Source organism: Ochlerotatus camptorhynchus, unplaced genomic scaffold, assembly GCF_037179485.1.
Source record: "Ochlerotatus camptorhynchus isolate MF236.1 unplaced genomic scaffold, CSIRO-AGI_Acam_v1.1 ptg000303l, whole genome shotgun sequence".
NCBI lineage: Eukaryota > Metazoa > Arthropoda > Insecta > Diptera > Culicidae > Ochlerotatus > Ochlerotatus camptorhynchus.
In genome coordinates, this window is record NW_027040791.1 from 180908 (window position 1) to 202154 (window position 21247).

Below are 21247 nucleotides of genomic sequence, written 5' to 3' on the forward strand. Positions count from 1 at the left end.
TACTCTCTACACACTTAAACAGAGACCCTGACTTCGGTAAAAAAAAATACCGCCTTAGATCGGTAATGCTAAAAATTACAGATGTTTCGGTATTTTCTCGCTTTATTGCTGAAAACTGTAAATGAAATGACCGAATTTCGGTAATTTTATTTTAATTTACCGAAAACGGTAAACATTTTTACCAGCAGGTCTGTAAATCAGCTTCATCACTGACTTCGGTGAAATATTTTACTGGAGTTTCGGTAAACAAAGCATTCCATTACTGAGTTCGGTAACGGTCTAGGTAAACGTCAAATCCACCATATTGTTATTTTCGATCGACATTAAAAGCGTTCGTGCTTGTCAAAAATAAAAAAAGGTGAAATTATATAGGCTGTTATGCAACAACAAGATGAGCGAATCGTGGAAATTTTCCGTAAATAATTAATTTCCGTTATCTAAATAAATCCCGATTACAGAAGGCCGATGTTGTTGCTTGTTTTTTTCTGTCGGTTCAAGTTCCATTCCCGTTGGCGACGATCTGAAAACAGCATTTGGAATCTTCTTCCAATGCTTCCTTGTTTTCAGTGTAGCGCCGAATCTTAAGTTTTTGTCGGAAAGAATCGGCGCTACACTGGTAACAAGGAAGCATTGGAAGAATATTCCAAATGCTGTTTTCAGATCGTCGCCAACGGTTTTGTTCATTGGTGGTGCAATTTGTAACACTAACTTATTGATCACGACTGCAGCCAAATTTTTGCATGGGTTGCAGTGACCACCACCTTGATTACAGTTGAGTCGGTGACCTTTTTAAAAAATTACAGATCTCTCGGTAATTTTCGATTTGCATATCGTCCTCAAAATTACAGTTCTCCGGTAAAGTCGACTACAAATCAAGCAATGCACATCGGTAAACGTTACCGATCGTTCGGTAAATTTGACAGCTAATTTTGCTGATCCAGTTTACAGATTTTTCGGTAATTTTCTCCATTACCGAAAACATTACCGACCGTTCAGCTGTTGAGAATTCGGTAAATGAATTACCGAAGTCGGTGATTTTTTCTAAGTGTGTACGGTCCCAAGCTAATCGATTCACCCCTCGAAACATAGGAAAATCCAATAACCCCTCATTTTATCTGTCAAACTTTCATAGCTAATCAAAACAAACATAGTGTAGTACTAGAATTTCGACTAGAATGGGATACGTTAATCGTTTGCTTGGGACCAATAGGCTAGTCAAGTAGTGAGCCAATTTTAAATCGTTAGCTTCGTATTGATTGTTGGTTAAACGCTGTACAGACTGGAGAGTTATAACATGTTATAACGGTTGTCAAATAATTGCAACACAGGAACCACCATCAAGATAGCGCTATAACATGTTATAACCATAAAGGTAACTCTAAAACGCTGTCTAGACTGGAGAGTTATAACATGTTATAACGGTTGTCAAATAATTGCAACACAGAAACCACCATCAAGATAGCGCTATAACATGTTATAACCATAGAGGAAACTCTAAGACCACTGGGTCCCGAAGAAAATCATTATTATTTTTGGCTCACTCAGTACCAGAACAACGGTCCCAAGCAGTCCCAAGCTATTTCACTCACCCCTGCATGTTCTGCATGAATCCACACACCCCTGATGTTATCTGTCAAACTTTCATAGCGAATCAAAACAAACATAGTGTAGTAATAGAATTTCAACTAGAATAGGGTACGTTAATCGTTTGCTTGGGACCAATAGGCTACTAAAGTGGTGAGCCAATTTAAAATCGTTAGTTTCGTATTGATTGTTGTTATAACTCTGTAGTCTGAACGTACTATAAGACCAGAAGGTCCCGAAGAAACGAGCTCAACTTTTTGACTCAGCTCTGGTACTATCTTCGGTCCCAAGCTAATCGATTCACCCCTCGAAACTTAGGAAAATCCACTAACCCCTCATTTTATCTGTCAAACTTTCATAGCGAATCAAAACAAACATAGTGTAGTACTGGAATTTATACTAGAATGGGGTACGTTAATCGATTTGCTTCGGACCAATAGGCTAGTCAAGTAGTGAGCCAATTTGAAATCGTTAGTTTCGTATTGATTGTTGTTATAACTCTGTAGTCTGAACGTACTATTACAACATGTTATAGCACTACTTGATGGTGGTTTCTGTGTTGCAATTATTTGACAACCGTTATAACATGTTATAACTGCTCAGTCTGGATAGCGCTTAAGGTGCTGTTTTTTACATCATCGGCAGTGCAGTTCAGCGAACTTTGCCACCGGCGTGATTCCGGCACACCACAGTGAAGGACTGGCGGACGAGCCGTACAGCATAGGACCGAGCGAGAAACGCATGAAGCAGGTCGAAGCATTGCGAGCGCATAATAGCCGACCTAGGAGTGGATTTTTCCTGCTGCGTCACGGCATCGCAGAGCCAGGAGTTGGCCATTTGCCAAAAGAATGTTTTTTTTTTCTTCTCTTAATTACAGCTTCCAACCCTTCCAAACCGCACGAGCCAATCCGGACAGCCTGCGGACCGCAGCAAAGTGCAATTCTCACGCACACACAACCTTGAGCCAGCATTTTTCTAGTTGGCCCCATCGAGTGGTTACCCGACTCCGGCTTACGGCTGGTTACGGATTGATCCGTAGCCGTTTGGTACATCAGGCCGATGTAGGCCCTTGAAGGCGAGTGGGACGTGTTGTGTGCGTAGGTGAGCCCATCGGACGCGTGAGTCCCAACGTAGCTGGCATCGAGCGACGGTAAGGGTGTACCCAGCCGAAACTGTGTGTACCGAAAGAAGAGAATCGTAGCAGATTGGAAGAAGAAAAGTTGAGTCAGGATGTAGGATAGTTTGAGGAGCTAGGCGAAAGAGGAAGATGAAGGGGAAGAATAAATGTACCTAAAGTGAGTAAAAAACCCATTCTTGATTTCGGTGGTGCATATCTCCCCTATGTTTACGTTCTAGCCCATTCATAGGTAGTCTGCTCTACCGCTACCTAAATATTGTAACAGTATGTACCATTCCCCAGAATGGAATATTCCCCAGATAACCACTCCCCCAGAATAGACCATTGTAATTGTTCAGTGCATATCCCGTGCCTTCCGCAAAATTGACGTATCTAGGGACAATCTCCCATGTCAATGCACCTACCGTCCTTCTCGTTGCACTTGTCAGCTTGCGCGATACTTTATGTCGTTTTCGTTTTTGCGGTGTAGCTACACCGGTGCTACACTGCCGTACACCGAAATATTTTAGGGTGTAGATATAGGATGCACCTTTGTTTACCAGCAAATGATGTTGAGCTGTCAAAGACTCGCGCTTATTCCTGCTTACACTACACCGGTGCTACACCGCAAAAACGACATTAGACTCACAAGGGTGATCGCATCCGGGTCCTCCCCTAGGTAGGCTTAAGTGTCCGTCCAGGTTCTGGTATATTAACTTATATATATGCAGGTTGAAGCTTGATCTGTGTTGAATAACAGCACTTCTAATTACGGTTAACGACTTTGTAGCCAATTTAATTGTTTATAAGAAAGTTAGAGCACAAACGAAGTGACAGACGGAGCGGCTCGAAAACTTTGGTGACTAACCTGCTATTGCAATTTTTCAGTGTACCACATGGCAACACCACTACTACTGGATTGTACCACATGGCAACACTACTATTGGATTGAACTAGCATTTTCACCAAATGTACTAGAATATTTTGGTTCTATCTCTTTCACTCTACTCAAAACTGAAATGCATAAAAAAATGACAAAATGATACGCACTCTTTGCACACTGTCAAAGAATCATTGTACACAAAATCAACTTTGTTCAAATCAAAACAAAAAAACTAACCCATCTGGTGGATGATGGCACAAGCTTCCAAGAAAATTCTATTACAGTGAACCACATTATTTTAATGGATTTCTTCGCCAGTAAGTCGTCTGTCACTTCGTTTGTGGTTAGAGGATACGGAGAGGTAAGCACATATCATCGGTAAGAGACGTGTGTGTGTGTGTGTGTGTGTGTGTGTGTGTGTGTGTGTGTGTGTGTGTGTGTGTGTGTGTGAAAATTTGCCTAAAAAATTCTAAGGGCAACGGTGGGATTCGAACCTACAATTCCCATTCAGTACACGGGTGCATTGCCAATTATACAACGGTGAACCTATATGGTCGAATTACCCCGTATCGTGGGTAGATCACCTTTTCGTGGTACGTTACGGGATGTAAGGTCTACCACCGATTCCAAGTCCTGACTACTTCAAACTAGGGGAACATGATTTTTCAGTAATCCAAGGAACACATCTTAGTCCTTGTTACTTTTTATGCCTTGTTGATAGTGACAAGACTCGGCTTTATCTACCGAGGATGATCTTGAAACAAGGAAAAAAAATGAGTTAGTTGCCTTCATCTATGTGATTCCTAATCTTCTATTCGTTGTTCCCTAGTTTGAAGTGGTTAAGACTAGGGTTCTGATGCATGGTCATTATCGGTGTCATACCTTAATTTTGTTGCTAAGGAATCCAATTTCGACTGACAAAGGGGCGCACCTTTGGAGGGTGCTTCAACACTCCGAAGGGTATACATAGCGGAACCTTTCAATTAGAGTCGGATCCTTGCGATAAATGCAAGAGTGGCTGTACAAAAATCTAATAATACTTCATCATTTTTCAATAGTGATGGAGTAATACGACATACACTAAACTAAGGACATGGGATATACTACAATAGATAAATTTACTGGTCGCAGTAGTGTTAGGTCCCGAACAGAGGGAAAAAAAATATGGTCGAATCTTTACAGACATTAATATTTCTCGGAATCAATTCTAACAGCATTGTTTTGGATTGTTTTTTCCTCCAACTTCTTCTTCTTCGCATTTCAAGCTTATTGCTTCTCGCATATGTGCTAATAGCGTGCTCTAAACTTAATACTCTAAATGCACTTCCTCCGTTATTAATTGTGTAGCAAAAGTACAATCATACTCTGCCCAGGGAAGTCGAGAAATTTTCCAACCCGAAAAATGCCTACACCGGACCGGGAAATGAACCCAGCCACCTCCAGCATTGTCTTGCTTTGTAGCTGCGCCTTTACCTACTGAGCTAAGGGAGGCCCCCTTAGGTCCACAATGATAATAATTGTCATTTTTAGCTTATCTGAACTATTTAATATATGGAATCATAAAATGGGTTACATTTCCCCTAAGCGGACCCTTCGCATCCTACACGCAGAAAAAAAATATTTTAAACGTAATAATATTTGACGTAAATTTAATAAGAATTTCATTTTGTTTTGGCTGCAATATGAAATCATTATTATTTCAACAATCCAGTATCTTTGTTTTTAAAAACTCATGGATTGTTAAATCAAAAAGAAAATCTTTTCGAATTTACAAGAGCTTTTATGGTTTTGACGTAAGCTGTCAAATTTGGCAGCTGGGTCAACAAAAAATATGTTTGTTTTTAAAAGAGATTTCTTGTTGATTCAATCATATTTATTTTATTAAGCCTAAAAATATGCGCAGTAGAAATAAAAATATGTTTATTGGTTCAATTTTTAATAATTTGCGATTATTTTTATGTTTTGTTTTCTATTTGTTACCAACAGAATTACAATTAAATTAAAAAAAAAACTTTCTGAGGCATAAAATCTCTCCGGTTCATGAGTTGATGGGTCGACAGGTAGGGTCCAGGTGTGGGAGCGGCCTTCCTGGCGTTGGGAGCATTGGTACTCAGTACTGAAAATAAGATCGACGGAAAAAATCAAGGAAAAAAAGAAAAACTGTTTATATTTTACAACAGCAGCATACTTACTTACCTCTAGAGCTGAATCAAACGAGAATTTTTTTGTTATTGTTTACATTTTTGTCCGGGTTTTCACGAGGGAATGGTTGGTAGTTATTTTTGCATTCATGGCCCGGGGAATTGACACAACAAATAAATGTTAAATTAAAATTAACTATTGTTGGCTTGATAAAAGAATATTGTTATTTTTACATTAGTTGCAGTTGAAGAGTGGCTTAGGAAAACAAAAGAATCTTATTTTTAATTTATTTGAATAAATATTATCGAAACAATAAAATGCAATATAATTTCAACCGGAATTGTTTGTGTAAATACAAATAAAGTTTTTTTTGGTTCAATGCAAACAATTTTCTGTCCGTCTTACATACCTCAAATACCTAATGGCAATAGTTTGAACGTAACAATATATAACTTGCCATATAAAATGTATATGCAAATTTCCAAAACATACTTGCACACAGTAATGTAATTCAAGTAAATTGGAATATTGCAATTATTTCAATATGCGCTACATTGGACATGTGCCGAACGGAGCCGGTATTCATTGTTTAGATCACAAATAACTTAAAACTAACGTTAGTAAAGCGGGGGCTGATTACTCGCGGCTACCTCGACGTTAGGGGTAACAAATTGTAACAAATGGATGGCAGGGTAGGGATTGAGAACATAAGGTTTGGAGAGCCATGTGCTCTTGATGAAACATACTGATGAAAAAGAAAAACATGGGCAGCTAACAACTGGGAGAACACAAGATGACACTAACTACTAAATCCTCAGATCTATCCGGTTTAAAAACACATACATTAAATTCAAATAGTCGAGATCTCGGCTCGCCAAGACATCTCTAACGAGTATCGCGGGTTGTTTTCCTCGGGCCCTGAGGGATGAAGATAACTCAGATCTGGCAACACGGTACATGACCAAACAACATGCTCGTTATCGTGATAACCACTTCCACACGCACATAAATTGCTGCCTGAGAGCCCAATTCGATAGAAGTGCGAGTCTAACGAACAGTGATTGGACATAAGCCATAAGCGTATAAAGTCGCGACTCATGTCCAACCCTTTGAACCATGGTTTGTTCGACACCTGTGAGAGAATAGAATGTAACCATCTTCCCAAACCACCATCATTCCATTTTTTGTTGCCAACTGATGAGGACTTGCTGGCGAGCAATGGAAAAAAAATTCGTTGGAGACAAAGCCCACTTTAGCCAATGAGTCCGCTTTCTCATTACCCGGAATTGAGCAATGAGATGGGACCCAAGCTAAGGTGATTGTATAGGAGCAGTTAGATAAAGCACTCAGCTTAGATCGTATTTCAGGCAGGAAATACGAGGAATGCTTCATCGGTCTTATTTAACGAATAGCCTGAGCTAAGAATATCCGTAAAAATTAAATAATGGTCAGAAGGTTGCGGCGACTGCGTAAAATATGGCGGAACGCAACGTATACGGAGCATGGTTCGATATTGATTAAATACACAAAATCCAGTGGAAGCATTTATGGTTGACCCATCTGTGAAAAAACTGTTTTTGTAACTTACATGGTGGTACTTGATTGCAAAAATTGAGGAAACAACCATCGACCGATGGTGATCTGGTATTCCATGGATTTCTTGCATCATGGTCAGACCAACATTTACAGAGGAACTATAGAAGGCTTGAAAGCAATCACGATTGGAGATTAATGAAGAAGGACCAACCTCCAGCGTCATGTACTCATAGTACAAACTCATGAATCTTGTTTAAGAATTTCGGTCGAGCAGCTTCTCAAAGTTTTCTATTACCAATGGATTCATTACTTCACAACTGATGAGAAACCGGAAAGACAGCTCAGCGAAACGATCTGTTAGGGGAAGGACACCTGCGAGTACCTCGAGACTCATCGTATGAGTTGAGTGCATACAGCCTAGCGCAATACGAAGGCAACGGTATGTATGTCCGGAGAATTTCGAGATTAGGCCGTAATTGCTTTTGTAAACAAATAAGTCATTTGCCGATTTCTCGCGAATTAAAGCTCAATTTCAAAAACTTATAACACAAACAAGTAGATGACCTAAGGGGCCTCCCTTAGCTCAGTCGGTAAAGGCGCAGCTACAAAGCAAGACCATGCTGGAGGTGGCTGGGTTCGATTCCCGGTCCGGTCTAGGAATTTTTCGGGTTGGAAAATTGTTCGACTTCCCTGGGCATAGAAGTGTGATTGGACTTGCCACACAATTATACCAATGCAAAAATGGTACAGGCATCGAAAGCTCTCAATTAATAACTGTGGAAGCGCATCTAGAACACTAAGTTGAGAGCACGCAATAAGCTAATATGCAATATGCAATAAGCTTTAAATGCGAAGATGAAGAAGAAGGTAGAGGAATGGTTCCTCTATCATATCAGTGCTAACATTTGAAAACGGCGCAAAAGCCATTTGTAAACAAATGGTTTGTGGGCCCTTTACTCGCTACCCGAAGAACGCCCACGCAAACCAACAGCATCGTCAGGAAGGGGAAAATTTCCCCTACCCGATGTTGCTGTTGTGTCGCGTGGGTGTACTTCAAGTAGTGAGTAAAGGACCCACAAACCATTTGTTTACAATGTTGGAAAGTACACCACATGCCGTCTACATCAGTGCGTCCCTCGCACAACGACAACTTAGAGAGCAAACAAACTATGTTCTTTTGAAAAACGTATGATGCAACCAGAAGTTTATTTTCCGTCATTCTTCTAAAAGCGTGTAATTGAACCACATTGAAATAAAAACGTTGCTCGATAAATCTCGCCTTTAATAGTTGTTCAATATCCGATATTTCCCAACAGGTTATGGGCCCAGCGTCGCATGTGCACGTAGTTTGCAAATTGTGAAAAGTTCCGTTCGGAAATCGGATGTAAAGTGTTTTTTTTTCTCCGATAAAAAACATTTTCACTTGTGAAGACATTTTTTTTTTTCTCGCTACTCATTCTGGATAGTACCATAGCAACATGGCAACGAACGCGAGCTTGGCCGTAGATAAATTGAATGATTTCAACTACGAGCTCTGGAAATTTCGTATGGAGCTGGTGCTTTTGAAAGAGGGAGTGAGAAACGTTGTCGATGAGGAGAAGCCGGAAGTCCCTAACTCGTCCTGGATCTATAGAGATGGCAAGGCTCGGGCTCTGATCGGTCTCTCAATTGATGATGGCCAAACATGCCACGTCATGCATGCTGCCACAGCTCGCGAAATGTGGTTGTCACTGAAGAACTACCATGCCCGGTCATCGCTTGCCACGAAAATACATGTTTTGCGGAAGCTCTTCCGAATGTACTTACCGGAAGATGGAAATATGGCCGATCATTTGGCGCAAATCACACAACTGGCCAACCGGCTGTCAAACATGGGAGATCCGCTGAAAGATTACTGGTTAGTTGCCATCATCCTGTCAAGTCTGAACGAGTCCTATGACAGTCTGATCACGGCTTTGGAAAGTCGTCTCGAAGCTGATCTGCAGTTGGAATTCGTGAAGGGGAAGTTGCTCGATGAGTGGAGGAAGCGTCTAGAAAAGTCCGGTGGAAGTGCTAGCGGCAGTAATGAAAAAGTGTTGAAAACGGAAGTGAACCAAAAGAAGCAAGAGAAGAAGAAAGAAAAAGTTTGCCATTATTGTGGTAAAGAAGGACATTTTCGACGGGACTGCCAGAAGCTGGAGTACGACAGGAAGAACAAAGAAAAAGAAAGTGCCAACAATCAGAAGGCGAACATAGTGGTCGAAAATGAAGAAGGTGACGAGGTGTGTCTGGTTGCTGGACTGCTCGGTGGTGATTCGGGTGATGTTGTGTGGTGTCTAGACTCGGGAGCCACATCGCATATGACCAGTGATGCATCGCTTCTGGAAAACGTTACGAAGGTGAGTTCGACTATTGGCCTTGCTGATGGTAACAAGATCGCTGCGGCAGGGGTTGGTTCCAGCAGATTCCGTTGGCTGGATGGCAATGGTAAGAAGGTACCTGTGACTATCAAGCAAGTTTACCATGTTCCTGCGTTGGCTGGGAATCTACTGTCGGTAAGTAGATTGACCGATGAAGGATGTTCCGTATTGTTCAACAAAACCAGTTGTGAGATCAAGAAGAATGGGAAAGTTCTGCTTTGTGCTGAAAGAAGAGGCAATCTGTATCAGCTGAAAATCTATGTTCAGAAGGCGTTAAAAACGATGGCAGGCCACAACCAGAATTGTATTCATGTGTGGCATCGTCGTCTTGGCCATCGCGATAAGCAAGTGATTGAGAAGATCGTTCGAGAGGGTCTCGGAAATGGCCTAAATTTGCAGGAGTGTGATGTTAAAGCTGATTGCGGAGTGTGTTATGAAGGAAAAATGTGTCGTGCACCGTTTCCAAACAAGTCCGTGTCCTTTTCTAGCGCTGTAGGAGATCTTGTCCATACTGACTTGTGCGGACCGTTGGAGGTTGCGACACCTCGAGGAAATCGTTTCTTGATGACTATGGTGGACGATTACAGCCGGTATTGCGTTCTATATCTGCTGAAGCACAAGTCGGAGGCGGCTGCAAAGATAGTCGAGTACTCAAAAATGATGCAGAATCAGTTTGGTAGGTTGCCTAAAGTAATACGCTCGGATGGAGGAGGAGAGTACTCCTGTACTGAGTTGAAGACATTTTTGACTGGAAATGGAATCCGATTGGAACAAACAGCACCCTACAGCCCTCAACAGAATGGCACGGCTGAACGAAAGAATCGCACTTTGCAAGAGATGATGCGATGTCTTTTGATGGAAGCTCGACTTGGTAAACAATATTGGGGGGAGGCAGTGTCAACTGCTAATTTTCTGCAAAACTTACTACCGACTGCTGCGATCGAAGCTACACCGTTTGAACTTTGGTGGGGGAAGAAGCCAAACTATTCTTTCTTCCGAGTGTTTGGGAGTGAAGCGTACGTTCACGTACCGGAGGAGAGAAGACGAAAGCTTGATCCGAAGGCAAGAAAGATGGTGTTTGTAGGATATGCTGATGGCAGGAAGGCGTATCGTTTTTTGGACTCCACTACGAACCGTGTCACTATTAGTAGGGACGCAAAGTTCCTTGAACTAACTAATGGTACGCGCGAGCAGCTTGAAACAGAAGAAGTCGTTGATGAACCGATGTTCGAAGATCCTGAAGAAGTTTCGGAGCAAGAGGATGGAACCGATGACAGCAATTCGTTTCACAGTTCAGTCGAGAATGAACTTGCATTCGAGGAGTTTGAAGGAGACAAAAATCTTCGTCGATCATCTCGCGTCAACAAGGGAATTCCCCCACGTCGGCTACTTGAGGAGATTTTCTATGTCCAGGCTACAGATGATGAACCACAAAGTTTGCAAAAGGCATTGGCTGGTCCCGATGAATCGGAATGGCGAGCTGCGATGAAGGAGGAGCTAGAATCTCATGATAAAAATGGTACGTGGGAACTAACAGAACTTCCAATCGGCCGCAAGGCGGTCGGCTGTAGATGGATCTACAAGATCAAAAGAGGTGCTGAAAACGAAATCGTTAAGCATAAAGCTCGTTTAGTAGCTCAGGGCTACACGCAAAAGTACGGGGAGGATTTTGAAGAAACATTTGCCCCCGTTATCAAACAAACCACACTTCGAGCTTTGTTGGCAGTGGCGTCTCAACAAAATCTGATTCTTCGCCACCTGGATGTTAAGACTGCGTACCTTTACGGCAACTTAACTGAAGAGTTGTACATGAAACAACCACCTGGCTTCATTGAGAAGGGTAAAGAACGACTTGTGTGCAGACTTCGTCGTAGCATCTATGGACTCAAGCAATCAGCCAGGTGCTGGAACCAGCGTTTACATAGCGTGTTGCAGAATTTGGGATTTACGCAAAGTGAAACGGATCAGTGCCTCTACACCAAAGTCGTTAATGGATTGAGAACCTACTTGCTGGTATATGTCGACGACATACTTGTCGCTTGCATGGAATCATTGGAGATTGGCCGAGTGACCAAAGCTTTGAGTGAAAAGTTTGATATTACCGATTTAGGAGAGCCAAGCTTCTTCTTAGACCTTGAGATCCAACGACTGAACGGGAAATATAGTATTTGCCTGGAGAGTTACATTGACAAAATCTCTGCTAGATTCGGACTACAAACTGCCAAGACTGCTAAGTGCCCAATGGATACTGGGTATGTTTCGTCGATGGATACTAGCTCACCATTCCTCGACAACACGGCCTATCGGAGTCTCGTAGGTGCCCTACTTTACGTCGCTGTGTGTGCTCGCCCAGACATAGCCGTGAGTGCGTCTATACTTGGTCGTAAGGTGTGTGCTCCTACTGAAAATGATTGGGTGGCGGCGAAGAGGGTGCTTCGTTACCTCAAATCAACGAAAGGTGCTAAGCTGGTGTACAAGAGCGATACTGAAGGACTACTAGGATTCTCGGATGCAGATTGGGCTGGTGACATCAGTACTCGTCGGTCGACAACGGGTTATGTCTTCCTCTATGCTGGAGGGGCGATTTCTTGGGGCAGCAGACTACAACACTGTGTCACACTCAGCTCAATGGAATCTGAGTACGTGGCGCTTGGAGAAGCCAGTCAAGAGGTTGTCTGGTTGAGAAGACTGCTTAGTGACATGGGTGAAACTTTGGATGGACCGACATGTATTATGGAAGATAATCAAGGATGCATCCAGTTTGTGCAATCAGATCGAATCAGCCGTCGCTCAAAGCATATTGAGACAAAGGAGAGGTATGTTCGAGAGTTGTGCGACAGGGGATCTGTGCGACTTGAATATTGTCCCACTGAAGGGATGGTGGCTGACATGCTAACTAAGCCCCTTGGAACTACAAAACTCAAGAAATTATCAGGATTGCTGGGACTGTCACAGACAAAGGACAGCGGCGGCACATGGTGAGGAGGAGTGTTGGAAAGTACACCACATGCCGTCTACATCAGTGCGTCCCTCGCACAACGACAACTTAGAGAGCAAACAAACTATGTTCTTTTGAAAAACGTATGATGCAACCAGAAGTTTATTGTCCGTCATTCTTCTAAAAGCGTGTAATTGAACCACATTGAAATAAAAACGTTGCTCGATAAATCTCGCCTTTAATAGTTGTTCAATATCCGATATTTCCCAACATACAAATGGCTTTTGTGCCGTTTTCAAATGTTAGCACTGATATGGTATAGTTTGTTCGTGAGATTGTTCTTTTATTCGTGAGAAATCAACGATTGACGTGTTTGTTTACAAAAGCAATTACGCCCAAATCTCAAAGTTCTCCGAATGTATGTATGGATGTGTGTTTTTGCTGCGGATTGGAAGCAAAAGCTGCCTGACTCTAAAACCGAAAGGATGATTGTTCGGTACAACCTGATCAGATCTTCCGGGTAGGCTCCCCACCAATCTCCGGTAATTGTACGAAGAAAATTAATCCTTTACTGGCATTTTTGTTTCAGATACGCAATATATTCTCCCCATGTGCATTTGAAATCGAACCAGAGACCTAAATACTTAAAAGAAATACTTTGGGTGATTGTTTTACCCATTAGCTGAAGCTGTAACTGTGCAGTATGATGCTTCCTAGAAAAAACAGCCAACTCAGTTTTCTCCGCAGAGAATCCGATACCCAGCTTCAAAGCCCAAGTAGACAAATTGTATCAAGGTATCTTGCAATGGTGCTTGCAGGTCAGGTGCGCTTGGCCCTATAACGCTATAACCATAGAGGTAACTCTAAGACTAGTAGCAACCGGTGGAAACTATTGATTTTAAATTGGCTCATTACTTGACACTAGCCTATTGGTCCCAAGAAAATCGATTAACGTACCCCATTCTAGTCGAAATTCCAGTACTACACTATGTTTGTTTTGATTCGCTATGGAGCTTTTTGACGTTTAATCGGCGCACACTAATGCAGCATTTAAATTGAAGGAGTGCGAGTAAGAGGGAAACAGATTAGTGGGAAAACAAACCATCCATTTATCCCTGTGTGCTAGATAGAGAAAGACAAATAAACGTCAAAAAGGTCTATGAAAGTTTGACAGAAAAAATTAGGGGTTCATGTATTTTCCTATGTTTCGAGGGGTGCATCGATTAGCATGGGACCGAAGAGGGTACCAGAGCTTCTGGTCTTAGAGTTATCTCTATACTAGTAGGTGTTCTCATGGAAGTCTCTCGAGACAAACCATCGACGAACCTACGCCAGTAACCGCGTTTTTTGGCTTTAATGAAGCCCTTAAGTTTTCTCGAGGTCGGTGTACCGCTCGAAATCCCCGACCTTACCGTGTTTGCGGAAGCGTTTAAACGTGGCGGACTTCTCACTGTTCGCGTCGGTGCAATCCTTATCCCACCACTGAGTGGGAGGTCGTTTGCCAACGGAAACACCCGGAACTTGTTTTGTCTGTGCTTGAAGAGCGCAATCAATGATAAGTCAAGATAAAAAAAGAGTACTCATCCAGCGGAGGGAGTATCTTAACCGAATTAGTACCACCAGGAACCGCGAAAGCAAATTTTTGCCAACGATATCAACCGAATGGGTGGACGATGAACCATTGGTAATAGAAATTTTGATTGGCAAGTGGTCACTACCGTAGAGATCTTGGATTACTTTCCACGAGCAATCCAACGATAGCGAACTCGAGCTGAGGGAGAGGTCTTATGTATTTTCTCTTGCTGGAAGTTTGGCCACTCGTGTTACTTGTCATATTGAAGTTATCGCAAAGGTCGTATATCAGGGTTGAGTGGTTGTCATCGTACAGTTCCCCCCAGCCTGTACCGTGGGAGTTAAAGCATAGAGGTAACTCTAAGACTAGAAGGTCCCGAAATAACGTACTCAACTTTTTGGCTCAGCTATGGTACTCTCTTCGGTCCCAAGCTAATCGAATCACCCCTCGAAACATAGGAAAAACCAATAACCCCTCATTTTATCTGTCAAACTTTCATAGCGAATCAAAACAAACATTGCGTAGTACTAGAATTTCGACTAGAATGGGGAACGTTAATCGTTTGCTTGGGACCAATAGGCTAGTCAAGTAGTGAGCCAATTTAAAATCGTTAGTTTCGTATTGATTGTTGGTTAAAGTCTCCTAAGATCAACCGAGGCTCAGATAAAGCTGAGCAGATATCTGAGAGACCTTGGCGAGAGATCGCAGTTCTCGGAGGAAGATATACTGAGTCTATACTAAGGTTTTTACCTCGAATATTTACCTGACATGCGACAATTCCGGAGTGATTTGAGATTTGGGCGTAATTGCATTTGTAAACAAACACGTCAATCGTCGATTTCTCGCGAATAAAATCTCAATTTCGAAAACTAACAACACTATGAGGTAGAGAAATGATTCCTCTATCATTTGGTATAGTTAGTTTACGAGATTGAGCTTTTATTGACGAGAAATCGGCGATTGACGTGTTTGTTTACAAAAGCAATTACGCCCAAATCTCAAATCACTCCGGAATTGAGATGGTTTAATTTTATAAAAATATCAGATATATCCGAGCTTCAGAGAAAAATCTTTAACACGCAATATGACTGAAAAGTTCCCTTAAAAAAATCGCCAACTCTTCACGTAGCTCAACAACTTTTGTTAGAATTTTACCTCTCGACAACCATCGAACTTATGCGAAATGAATTCTTCTTTGGTAGAAGAAGTTTCATTGAAGGATTCCCAAATTTAAGAAACATTTTTAAAAATAGAGGCGAAAAAAATACGGAAGGTACCGGCTCACAGTTTGGTAATCTATGTACTAGAGTAGGAAATAATCTAAGTCCTATTTAGGATTATAGCTGAAAGATCCAAATTTTACCAACGCCCACTACTTCCTCAGAATAGACCAATCCCAAGAATGGACCACATTGCGCATAATTTGCTTATAATTTTCAAATGAAGTACTTAAAATTAATTTGAGTGTTACTGTGAAGGAAGAAAAGTCGAAATCTACCACTTTCATCAAATCAAATTGAGTTTTCCTATCCCGTAGAATAATTGAAAAAAAAATATTTTAAGAAAAGTGAGAAATAGAAGCATTTAAATATTTCGATCCTATACCTGACCGTGTAAAATGTTAAAATATGCATCATCAATACTTTTTTCACGATGGCGGTTTTTAGAGGCCTATTATTAGTTTTAATGCATATCAATGCCATATAGGGGAAATGGCTCTAATGTTGGCCTATGGATCAAAAAATTGGACCCGGACTTTTGTTCTCAAATGTTTCGTAGAATAATGCGTCATCTGGACAATACAAATTAGTGTACCTAATTCGGTTCGTGCGTAAAGGGCCTATACAGTTTTGTTTACAAAAGATGATAGGCCCTTTTCAAATGTTACGCGAGAAACCAACAATTATTGTGTAATTATTGAATTGAGCAACAAAAACAATCTTATAGTCCTCCGTCAATAATATGGTCGTGCTGAGGACACAACCCTTAACTATCTTCCCATTTAATTAGTTCTCAAAATTCACGGGCTTTTCCCAGTTTTTTTCCCGGTTCACTGGTCACTTTGTATTAAAGTAAAGTCTAGCTAGGGATGTATGAAGCACGGACCCAAGACAGTTCGGATCCAGTCGAAACCTTTTTAAACTGAATGTATAGTTTATTGGGTATTATGGAAAACTTACGAGGTGCTTGTTTGCTTCGGTTATGTATAGAATAGTATCGATGCTGCCATCATAACACACGCCAGAGCCACCCACGGAGACTTGCGTTCACCAATCCGGGCCAGCTTCCAAAATATACCAACCATTCTAGAATAGATATAACAGACATGAATGATGTGTAATTTTAAAATCGAAAATATTTAAAATACCCGGTTTTGTTTCTATCAATAAATGAAGGAAACAGAGATCGTAGATACGCACAGGTGCATATCGCCAGAAGGAGCAACGAGAGTAAGCTTTGGAAATTGAATATCGCACTCTGGAAGGAATGTTATTTGTTATTTTTATGTGAAAATCTAATGAGCACATACATTTCTTTAGCCTTACCATTTTTGTCTACGAATTTACTAAAATACAACGAGTATTAAAAAAATTAATTTTTGTTCAATAATTAGTGACGTGTTTTTGATGTTGATGTTTTTATGTGAGTGGACGAGTGTTATTCACCAGTGCTGCCAAGTTCATTGTCAAACAGAATATGATCAGGACAAAACAACCATAATAAAAAAAAATACCATACACGAACCATGACCCAAATAATATAACTATTCCACAAATGGTTTGAATGATACCCCAAACGTCGTTAAGCGAAATAACCATAACAATTTTATTAGGGAAGCTTCTCTAAAACACAACTTTTTGAATTCATCTTTCATTATAGTTTTTAATACAATTTGTAAGGAAAATTTGTTTTAAATATCATTCATTAAATAATCAGCAGACTTGCAATTGTTTTAATCCTCGCATTTTTTATTTGTTTTTATTTCATCTACTAAGATCTAAGAGCCCGAAAAAAATAATTATAATAAAACAACGAAATAACAATGATTTTTACTGTTGAATTTTGAGTACATTAAAATTTATTGTTAAATTTTTGTACGGGAGAAAAAAAAGATTTCGATTTTTAACGATACAATGCTCAAACAACGAAAATTAGTGTGATGAGATCAAATTTGTTCGAGAAAAATCACTTTTTTATATTTTTAAGATGCTTAACAACCCCCCTTTTTTACTGCAAATCTCTCAAATACCATGATTTTCATTGTTGTGAACCATAAATTTCGTTGTGATTTTATGATAATGGACAAAAATGTACAATGTTTTGACAGTGAATATCATGGCCCTAATAAATAAATACCATACACGAACGATAACCCAAATTGTTGAACTTTTCCACAAATGGTTTGGATAATACCCCAAACACGTCGTTAAGCAAAATAACCATACAAATTTTATTAGGGGGTTACAATGACAATGAAAATCATTGTATTTTTATTGGATTTTTTTTACGGGAGGACTAAGATGACAACTCTCGCGTAACATTTGAAAAGGGCCTATGATCAAAATGTAAACAAACCGATTTTTGATACCATTCTGTAGCACTGGTAATTAGCTACCAGTCGTATAGGAATGTTCCGCATTATCGATAAAAATCATTAAAAATAACTTGATTTTTAAAACGGCCGATCCACGAAATTTTTCCAATCATTCATGCAAAAACGGCTTAACCTCGGGCCTAACATATATTTTTTTTCGTTCGATGAGGTTCCATTCATAAGCCTAGCGACGTAGAAGGGCCGATGATTGAAACATTTCAAATCAAAGCTAGGCCCTACTGCTTGAGGCAGGGCCGATGATTTATTTGACGTTAAGAAAAGGCTTAGCAAAGGGCCTACAATTTATGATGACAAGCACAATGGCTTAACAAAAAGGGCCTAACCATTTAAAGATTCACAAAAAGGCTTATTACTGTGATATTAAATTTTTATCGATTTTCATGTATTTTTGAAAACGTTTCGCATGTTTTGGATGTTGTGTACTGAGATATAGTTTCTATTGTTATTGTGAACAATATAAATGCCTAAAATACTTTAATTTATTTATATAGGAATTAAATACTGGCGGAAAAATTTACAATTCATTTTCTGGATTGTTTACATTTTGGACATAGGCCCTTTTCAAATATTACGCGAGAACTCTGCATTTCTCTTTTTTTATGATCATGAGCTAACATGGCACACATGGTGACAGCTCTGAGAGTTGGATTTCGGTATAAAAGACAAAAACACACGGCACGGCAGGCGCCCATCAAAACAAAAACATATATCAACGCACGTGCATGCGGTCCACTAGAGGCGCTTACATTTTTAATAAAAAATTCTGTGCTTTGTGCTTCATGATTTTTGATTCTGTTAAGCTTATAGCAAAGAGTAGCCGCAGTTTTGATAAATATGTCAAAGTTTAAGAAGACCAATGCGCAGATTTATGCCAAAACAGCGACAGTACAGTCGCCGGATACAATCTACTGGAAAAAGTTGGGGGTAAGCATATATATATGTAGAAGCAATGCTTGCAATACTTATTTCGTGATACAATTATCATGTGCTATCAATATGTTCTTCCTGATTTACTGCATTAGTACTGTAACTTATGCCTGTCCTCAACATGAATTTTGCTTTGCGTATTTCCTAAGTTGTTAACTGAGAGTTTCCTTATAGCGTTATGTTTTTATATTGTGGTCAGTATAACGCGGAAGTCGAGGACATTTTCGATTCTATAACATTCCCCAGAAAAGTATACCATGTATTAGATTGACTATTTTTGTTTATTATAGTCACTCCTGGAATCTTCTAGCGCGTATATAAAAAGAAGAGAAAAATTTCTTAATGGATCAAGGGTTTTCCCTTCTTTGAAAATATAAGAAAAGAAATAATTAATTCTTTGGATATATGATAAAGAAGGGAATATTCCCTTCTTTGAATATATAAGAAAAATATATAATCAATAGTTTTTCGCAAGGGATTCGGGATAATGCCCCTTCGGGATAGTAAAAAAAAGTGATAAATTACTAATTTCATCATCTTTTCTGGGGAATGTTATAGAATCACATTTCCAACCTACACCATTCTCGACTAGATCAGGAATCGAACCCGCAGTACCCTATAATATTTCGCTATTTTTAATACTGAACAAATAAACCTTCCGTTGCGCTTTCTCTTTCTTAGATACCAACGTTGGTGAAGGAATTTGGAGCAATCGACTACATCGATTTCAGCCCGGTTGAACCGTATCTGTTCGCAGTGACCGCATCGGTTCGTGTTCAGATCTACAATCCGGTGACCAAGCTAGTGGTTAAAAATATAAGCAAGTTTCAAGAAGGCGCACACGGAGGTTCTTTCAGGAAAGATGGCAACCTCCTAGTGGCTGGTGATGACCTTGGAAAAGTGCGCCTTTTCGATGTCTCCTCAAAGTCTATCCTTCGCTTTTTTACTGGTCACAAGGCTCCGGTGCATCGAACATTTTTCAACGCTGATGGACATCACGTAAGCAGCTTTTCGGATGATAAAACCGTTCGGTATTGGGATATCGCCACAGAAAAACACATCAACACTTTCTCCGAGCATACGGATTACATTCGCGCTGGTTGTACGAGTCCCGTGAGCCCTAACATAATTGTTTCCGGTGGTTACGATAAGAAAATAAACATGTACGACACAAGAACAAAGGAGAAAGTACTATCGTTGGATCATGGTAGTCCAGTAGAGTCACTGATCTTTCTACCAAGTGGCGGCATTTTCATAAGTGCTGGAGGAACCTCAGTTAATGTCTACGACGCGCTAGCAGGTGGTAGAAAGATTGCCCAATTATCAAAGCATCATAAAACTATTACCTGCTTGCAACTTGCTAGTGATGGCAAACGATTGCTTTCTGGAAGTCTGGATAGACACGTTAAGATCTACGATATCGCAACTTATCAAGTAGTACACACCATAGATAACTCCAATGCAGTGTTGAGTTTGGGTGTCTCCAAAAATGACGATACTCTCGTGACAGGAATGGTCGACGGGCTGATAGCCATACATCGGCGTGACGCCGATAAGGATAGAGATGATTCCGCGAAAAGCAAAGTTCGTCAATCTAAGGCACGGGCGAGGTACGAGAACATTTTCGATAGCGCTGATGAGAAAATTTCCGAATTCCGTCATGATAGAATTGAGCAGTTCGATCGAATGTTGAGACAGTACGAGTATTCCAAGGCCCTCGATAGTGTCATGTTGCCCGTCGTGATGGGAAAAGCTCCCGAGAAAACCGTTGCCTTGATAAGGGAACTGATTCGACGGAAAGGATTGGACAGGGCACTGAAAGGCAGAGCGCACTCATTTCTAGTGCGGTTCATAAATTTCCTTATGCGCAATATTGGAGACTACCGGTTCACCCCAACTCTGGTTGATGCAGCGAACATACTGCTAGATGTCTATGAGGATGATTTTGAACAGTTTGCCGGAACGGAGGTCGGTAAAATGTTCATTAACCTTTCGCGAAGGTTGAAGAAAGAAGAGCAAATTATAGGAGATTTTCTGGAAGTGCAAGGACTGCTAGAAATGATCTCTGCTGCGGCCGATATAAGCCAAGCTGCCAATGAAGATGAAAAGGCACAGAGCGTACTCATGGAAGGACTTCAAGCTTCTATGAATGCCAAAAAACAGGCTGTTATTAACATTGATTGATTACAGCAATAAATTTCATCTGGCAAAACATAGCGAAGAACTATGAATTATTTTTCTGAGTAGCAAATATCACGTTCTACTTTATGGCTTCAAAAGGGATGGTTTTCCGGAAAATTGCATTCAATGTTCAAAGAAGGGAATATTCCCTTCTTTATCAAAGTACCATTTTCCCAGTACATATGCCAAACGGGGTAGACCCATTAAAAGTTTTTTTTTTTAATATACTGGCGAGTATCATTGTTTGAATGTACTCTAAATGCAACAATAAACATCATCATTGACTTTAATAAAGAAAGTATTAGTAAACACGTGTTAGTATTTGTAAACACGTATTCGCATTAGTAAACA

At 40.5% G+C, this 21247-nt stretch overlaps 2 protein-coding genes across 2 annotated transcripts; one reads left to right on the forward strand and one right to left on the reverse strand.

Annotated features, from left to right (window-relative positions):
* Window positions 1-16306: 16306 nt before the first annotated feature.
* On the reverse strand, window positions 16307-16808 carry ksh (transmembrane protein 167A-like protein ksh). Its single transcript, XM_065228822.1, has 3 exons — window positions 16719-16808; window positions 16541-16650; window positions 16307-16478 (listed from the first exon to the last, which is right to left on the reverse strand). Exons 1-3 carry the CDS (start codon window positions 16719-16721, stop codon window positions 16373-16375), a joined length of 219 nt encoding a protein of 72 aa, XP_065084894.1. The 5' UTR covers window positions 16722-16808; the 3' UTR covers window positions 16307-16372.
* A 1696-nt stretch (window positions 16809-18504) lies between these two features.
* Window positions 18505-20938, forward strand: LOC135707084 (U3 small nucleolar RNA-associated protein 15 homolog). Its single transcript, XM_065228823.1, has 2 exons — window positions 18505-18712; window positions 19397-20938. The coding sequence occupies exons 1-2, from the start codon at window positions 18623-18625 to the stop codon at window positions 20897-20899; spliced, it is 1593 nt and encodes a 530-aa protein (XP_065084895.1). The 5' UTR covers window positions 18505-18622; the 3' UTR covers window positions 20900-20938.
* The last annotated feature ends 309 nt before the right edge of the window (window positions 20939-21247 follow it).